The sequence below is a fragment of the Carlito syrichta genome, unplaced genomic scaffold (assembly GCF_000164805.1).
Source record: "Carlito syrichta isolate Samal-C Ts95f unplaced genomic scaffold, Tarsius_syrichta-2.0.1 Scaffold308191, whole genome shotgun sequence".
NCBI classification, from domain to species: Eukaryota; Metazoa; Chordata; class Mammalia; order Primates; family Tarsiidae; genus Carlito; species Carlito syrichta.
Window position 1 is genome coordinate 56658 of NW_007252287.1, and position 6922 is coordinate 63579.

At 44.8% G+C, this 6922-nt stretch overlaps 1 protein-coding gene across 1 annotated transcript; it reads right to left on the reverse strand.

Annotated features, from left to right (window-relative positions):
* Positions 1-493: 493 nt before the first annotated feature.
* LOC103267626 (proline-rich protein 23D1-like) lies at positions 494-2886 on the reverse strand. The gene is made up of 4 exons (XM_008065209.1): positions 2810-2886; positions 1685-1746; positions 1364-1431; positions 494-1117 (listed from the first exon to the last, which is right to left on the reverse strand). The coding sequence occupies exons 1-4, from the start codon at positions 2884-2886 to the stop codon at positions 494-496; spliced, it is 831 nt and encodes a 276-aa protein (XP_008063400.1).
* Between the last annotated feature and the right edge of the window lie 4036 nt (positions 2887-6922).

Consider the following 6922-nt stretch of genomic DNA (forward strand, 5'->3'; position numbering starts at 1 on the left):
CACTTCATTCAATAACCCCAACATTTATTTGAAAGCATTTGGCCTGGGGAATGTAGGGCACCGGGAAAAGGACAAGGACTAGGGTGCAGTTTGGAGAAAAAAGGGAAGTTCTCTGGACAGAAAGAAAGCACCAGCCTTGGGAGTCATTATCCGGGTTATGCACTGATGAATACCTTGAAATCGGGGGCTGGAGGGGCAGTGTTGGGTGGGGGAGTGTTTTCAGATGAATTTTAAAGGCAGGACACTCATGTGGTGGAGTGAGGGAGTCTGTCCAGTGTGGTTGGATAAGGAAGAGAAAATTCTAAGGGACAGTGTGTGCCACGTGGGATGGGAGCGTTTTATCCACAATCCCTGTAGTACCTGGGACCCTCTCACATCCAACAATGTATGACAATGGAACTCAGCCAAGAAGCAAGAGGTCATTGGCATGACTCTCCTTCCATATTGTGGGGTGTCCCTGACCCACCAATGCAGGAGGGTGCTCTTGAGTCAGTCATTTCCTGAAGAGACATCTTCGTGCTCTGCTAGGAGACCTACGGTAGACCCTAGGGCAGGTTTGGGGCGCTGGACTTGGTGAAGGGGGTAAAGGTTTGAGGGAAGAGCTGGGCAAGGATTCCAGACTGAAGCTGAAGTCGGCTGACCGGGACAGTCTCACTGGACTGGGTGTGGGCGGCAGGGGATAGCGCTGGGGGACAGCCACCACATGGTGAGGAATAGAGAATGGGGTTGTTAGGAGGGAAGGGCTGATCCCAATATGGTTTCCTGGGGGTCTCATCAAGGGCTGGAGGTCTGGGGGAGCTGCCTCTTCCTCTCCTGCAGGTAGGACAGGCTCAAGCTCGGTTCTCACGGCCGCGATGTCTCCATCTTGAATATGGATCTCCCAGGTGATGTCAGCAACGAAGGGCAAGAGGCACTGGGCCTCCACAGGGAACTGCAGACCATCTGGCGACCTCAGGACATGCTCGGGGACAACCAGGAGGACCACGCTGCCAAGGGTCAGCTGCAGGGCTGCTGTCTTTGGGGCCAGGATGAAGACCTCCTCTCCCAGTTTCAGCTCGAGGACTGTCCCTGACTCCAGGACCACGATGAGAATCTCCATGCTGGAATCCTTCTGCTCCTGGGGAAAGACAGCCCTGAGTTTTCTGCCTTCAAAAGAGACCACAGATGGTGCTAACGGGGAGGGAGCAGCCAGCAACTTTGCGCTCTACGACGTTAAAACCCAAATCCAAACCCCCTCCCAGAATGTGCTCTCATGCTGACCCTACCTAAATGCACATACCCTGGAAGACCCTTGTGGCCTGGAGAGTAGAAGTGATCCTGGGCCGTGAGGTCATAAGTACCATCCAAGGACACAGAAACTTACCTGGGATAGTTCCAGGGGCTGGCAGGAACCAAGGTGCGGAGCTCCTTGAACTGCGGGTGCTTCTGCTCCTATGGAGAGAGCAGGTGAGGAGGTGAAGGCCCTGGTCTAGCAGGATTCTTATGGGGGTTACCAATGTGACCTGCAGAAAGTTACAACCCGGCACAGGCCAGCTGCAGAACACCTGTCCACAGGGATCAGGGACACCTTTCCACTCAGGAAACGATGCCTGGAGAAAGCACCCTCTCCTCTCATGACTTTGTGGGATGTGACCCTGGTTTCCAAGCAGGAGGATCTTAAGGAAAAGCGGGGTAAAGTCCTTACCCATCCTGGGATCCCACTCCATGCATCGACGTTTGGGTGGATTCAGTGGTGCGGCCATCAAGCTGCAGGACAGAGAGGGACCCGTCAGTCTTCCACATGGTGACAGAGTCCACTTGTCACAAGCCAAAATGTCCATATGTAACCCAGCTCACATTCTTCCTGTGGTCCAAGGTCACAGATATTTGTATTTGACTCTAAGTAGTAGCTCTATACAAAGTGTCCTAATGTCCATCTCCCCACCCCTGCCTCTCCTGAAGGGTCTTCCCCTCAGTTGGAAATGGCGTATGATAAGCCCATGGGCTTGAGACCAACCTGAGCAACTTGGCGAGACCTTATCTTTACAATAAATCAAAAAATTAGCCAGGTATGGTGACACGTGCCTGTAGTTCCAGCTACTTGGTAAGGCTGAGGCAGAAGGATCGCCTGAACCCAGCAGGTCGAAGGTGGGAGTGGCCATGTGTGTGCTACTGCACTCCAACCTGGGCAACAGAGGGAGGCTCCAACTCAAAAATTAAAAACAAAACAAAAAAAACGGTGGCCACAGAAAGCAGTTTGCTATTTTAGGAACTCACCCACATGAGAAGGAGGGACATCTCATTTGGTCTGAGGACTTCATGGTAAAATATTGATATTCCAGAGAAGTGACCCCTGAGTCTACGCAGTTGCAAAGTGAACTGGGTGAGACATTATTGGACCTGTTGCTTTTCCTAGTGAGCAGGAGGTGGAACTCTCAGATCATGCCCACGGTTCCCCTCTCCACATAAAAAAGACAGCTTCCATTTAGAGAGGGGACGTGAATTGTTAGTGAGAGCAAACCTGAAATAGAACTACTGACAAGTTACAGAAATTCACTCTCCTGCCTCCTCACATGGCTACCACTGTGGGTCTCATGCTACCCCCAGCATTCTGAAATCAGAACATTCAACCTCATGGCAGGTAAGGGTTCCCTCTCTCTCCTATTGTGCCTCTCTAACATACATTGTCATTCTCTCTCTCTCTCTCTCTCTCTCTCACACACACACACACACACACACACACACACACACACACACACACCACACACACACACACAGAGTCACAAATCAACCTTCTGGCAATTCAAAGCAGATACACACTCAAACATACCTGCTCTCTCTCGTCTCATCATCCTTCATTTCTGTCCAGGAATCACTGGGACTTCTTGGGCGCCGGGAACCATACATAGTGAAGGTTCTCTGGACTTCTTTGTGACAGCAAACCTCCTGTAAATTCACAGTCTGTGCCTGGACCCCTTACTTCACCTGAAGGACAAATGCCAGTCCCTGGCTGGGCACAAACATTCAGAGGTGGGAGAGTGTGCTCTGGCCTATAGGTGGTTGAACAGTGCTTTCATAGAGTGAGACCTTGGAGAAATTCTCCAAGAGTCCTAAAAAGAGATGGAGCCGTGGGGTTGTCAACAAGGACTGCCGTGATTGGTTGGTGCTGCTGATTAAATAATAAGAGGGGTCTGCATGGGAGGGGTTTCATCAATCAATTATGGGCGACCCACCATCAGAATCTGCCTAATCCAATCAAATTAATCCAATGTAACTTCTACTCTGATTCAGCCCAAATTCAGTAAGGATTTTATAATAGTGACATTTAATTTCTACCATATGCTGTTCATTAATTGTATAGGATAGTTATTCTCTATGTATTTCTTGTATACAATCATTTCTCAGTAACCATGGGGAATTTGTTCTAGGAAGGACCCCAGCTGATACTAATATTTATGGATGCTCAGTTCCCTTATATTAAATGGTATAGTATTTGCATATAACCTGTGCACATTTACTTGTATACTTTAAATTCTCTGTAGATCATTTATAATAACTAATAAAATGTCTAGACAAAACTTCATTTACATGCTTTCAACATAGTTCTTGGTGCGCCGTAAATTCAAGTTTTGTTTTTGGAACTCTGTGTAATTTTTTTCCTGAATAGTTTTGATCCATGTTTTCTTGAATCCGTGAATATGGAACCCATGAATATGGAGGGCCAACTGTATTTTTAAATAGTAAGATAGTATGTGTTTTAAAGTGAATTAAAGCTTTAAAATGAATCGCAGCCAGCCTCGTGGCTCAGCCTGTAATCCCACGCCTTTGGAAGACTGAGGTGAGTGGATTGCCTGAGCCCACGGGCTCGAGACCCGCCTGGGCAACTTGGCGAGACCTCATCTCTACAATAAATAAATAAATAAATAAATCAGCTGGGTGTGGTCGCACACGCTTGTAGTTCCAGCTACTCGGAAGACTGAGGCGGAAGGATCGCCGGAGCCCAGCAGGTCGAGGCTGCGGTGGCCGGGAGCGGCCGCTGCACTCCAGTCTGGGTGACAGAGTGAGATTTCAACTCAAAAAAAAAGAATCGCCTGGGCAGAACGATCCTACTATATTAAGCCCCTAATATAAGTCAAGTAGAGGAAAATGCAAATGGTACCTTGACCTAGTTTCTAATATATCATTGTACATTTCTCTGTCTGCACTTTATTGTTTGTATCTCCCACTGGACTATGCAGAATCACAAAGCAGGTTTCCTTTTCACTATTATCCATTAATTATAAATCCACAAGACTTACTGATACTCAACCACCTAAAGTTCCCCCAGATGGGCAGACTACCAAATGCTTTGCCGTCAGAATTAACAATCAACTTGAGATTAAAAATTCTTTGACACTACAAAGGAGGTTGGATCCTCCTACATAAAAAACATGTCCAGTAATCACCAGAATAGAAATCAATGGAAAGCCTGTGAGGCTGCACCATTACTAAGTATGCTGTTTTACCACCAGTCTCCCAAGTTTAGGGCTTTAGTCTCTCTTTAAAACCGGTAGGAATTAGCTTGTAGATTCCTTTTCTATTTAGCTGATAACCTCATCAATTTTATAAGGCAAAAGACAGACCAAAAAAAAAAAAATTTACTTGGATGGTAAAGTAAATCTAATTAAGAATCACCTTTTCCACAGAAGCGTTCCTCTCTAGTTAGGTAAGTCATTTAGGTACCTATGAGGAAAACAGGTTGATTCCCTTAAGTTTCCAAGAGCAGCCTTAATGCCTTTTTCTAGAAGCCCCTATGCTTTGGGGATTTGATGTTTCCTGAGAACAGTAGATAATTTGCTCAAGATCAATTGTTATTTTAAGATATATTAAATCTACCTACATTCTTGCTGACTGTGGAGACAAGGGTGGCTGTATGTAATGAGAGCCATTCATGCTGATATGAGACATTCCAAGTACTAGCTACATTGATGGTTCTGCGGTACGCGTATTTTACTGTCAGAGAAGACAAAGGCCTCTCAGGGTACGTTTCTGTATGTCAGTTCTAGCTGACAACCTAAAGACTATAAACCCTACAGGAATCAAAAGAGAGAGACTCTCAAAATAAATATCTTTATCATCACTTTGACTACACATATAATGCATTTTAACTGATAAAAAATATATAGTCTAAAATTCTCAAGAGCTATCTTGTGACTTACTTTTGAAGTTTAAGCAATATATATTTTGTGAGTGGGGTACAAACATTTGTTTCCAAAAGTGTAACTTTTCACTTTACCGTTGTTTTAAAAATAAGTTTTAAAACTGCATGGCTATAATAAAAGGAAAGATATAGCTTACATTGCTTTAATGTTGGACATATTAGAAACTTTTGTGTTAAATTTTTCTGTTAGTCTTCTATTTTTGTGTTAACCTCTATCTTTTTAGCATGACTATACTGCTACATTCTTGATGAGTATGTCGATCATTTTTGTTAAAAAGAATGTTCATTGCAGCCATACTCTGAGCCAGGCTGTGACCAAAAAAAAAAAAAAAAAAAAGTTATGCTGTCAAATAAAACTATCAGCAGGCCTTTACCAGGTAGGTTAAAGATTAGTAAATAAAACTATTATTTAAAGTAATAATGACAAAGACGATTCAGATAGATAATCCTGAAGGACTTCATTTATGCTTATGAAAAACTCCCTAGAAAGAACATAAATTTCCACTGTGACACCTTTAGAATTTTCCTGGGCAAAGTCTTAGAAATTCTGATAGAAGCTGGGTTCGGTGGCTCAGCCTGTAATCTTGCGCCTTGGGAGGCTGAGGTGAGTGAATTGCCTGAGCCCATGGGTTCGAGACCTGCCTGGGCAACTTGGTGAAACCTCATCTCTACAATAAATCAAAAAATTAGCCGGGCGTGGTAGCGCACGCCTGTAGTTCCAGCTACTTGGGAGGGCTGAGGCAGAAAGATCGTCGGAGCCCAGCAGGTCGAGGCTGCGGTGGCCGGGAGCGGCCACTGCACTCCAGTATGGGCGACAGAGTGAGACTCCAACTCAAAAAAAAAAAAAAGAAATTCTGATAGAGGTTGAATTGGTTGAATGGACTGTGGAAACACATGCAAAATATGAAGAAACGAAGAGCCTTGTTCCCAGTAAGTAAGAATGACAAGATGGCAGGTCACTGGAATAAAGTAGACTGGTCAGGGCCACAGGCATCTAGGATCTGAGGCTATGGTCAGTCTCCTGGTCCTTGTTCTAAGTCCGGAAGGAACCCATCCACAAAGTTGAAGCAGAAGAGTGATGAGGTTAGAATTGCATCTGTAAAGAGACCTTTAAATGCAAAGTGGATTGAAGTGATTATTAGAAAATACTCCCAGAGAAAATTCAGGAAAATATTGGTGAATTCTAAATATTCAGTGATAGCTACTCACTTGACTTGATGAAAAGCAACGACACCTTCTGTGTGTAGAATAACTAATAGAACAATAAATTTTCGGGGCTCGGTGGCTCAGCCTGTAATCCCGCGCCTTTGGGAGGCTGAGGTGAGTGGATTGCCTGAGCCCGCGGGTTCAAGAACCGCCTGGGCAGCAAGACCTCATTTTTACAATAAATCTAAAATAAATCAGCCAGGCATGGTAGCGCATGCCTGTAATTCCGGCTACTTGGAAGGCTGAGGCGGAAGGATCGCCGGAGCCCAGCAGGTAGAGGCTGTGGTGGCCGGGAGCAGCCACTGCACTCCAGTCTGGGCGACAGAGTGAGACTCCAACTCAAAAAAAAAACCAAAACCCAATAAATTATCATTTTTGTATAAATGGTATACTGCATTAAGTTAAAATAATGTTGTAAGTCTTCATATCCCTAGTTTTCAATGTCTCACATTTTTCACTACTTTAGTACTGTAAAAAAAATGAACTATTAACAAGGTTGAAAAAGGGCAGACATAGGTACGCATTGTTTTTTTGTCA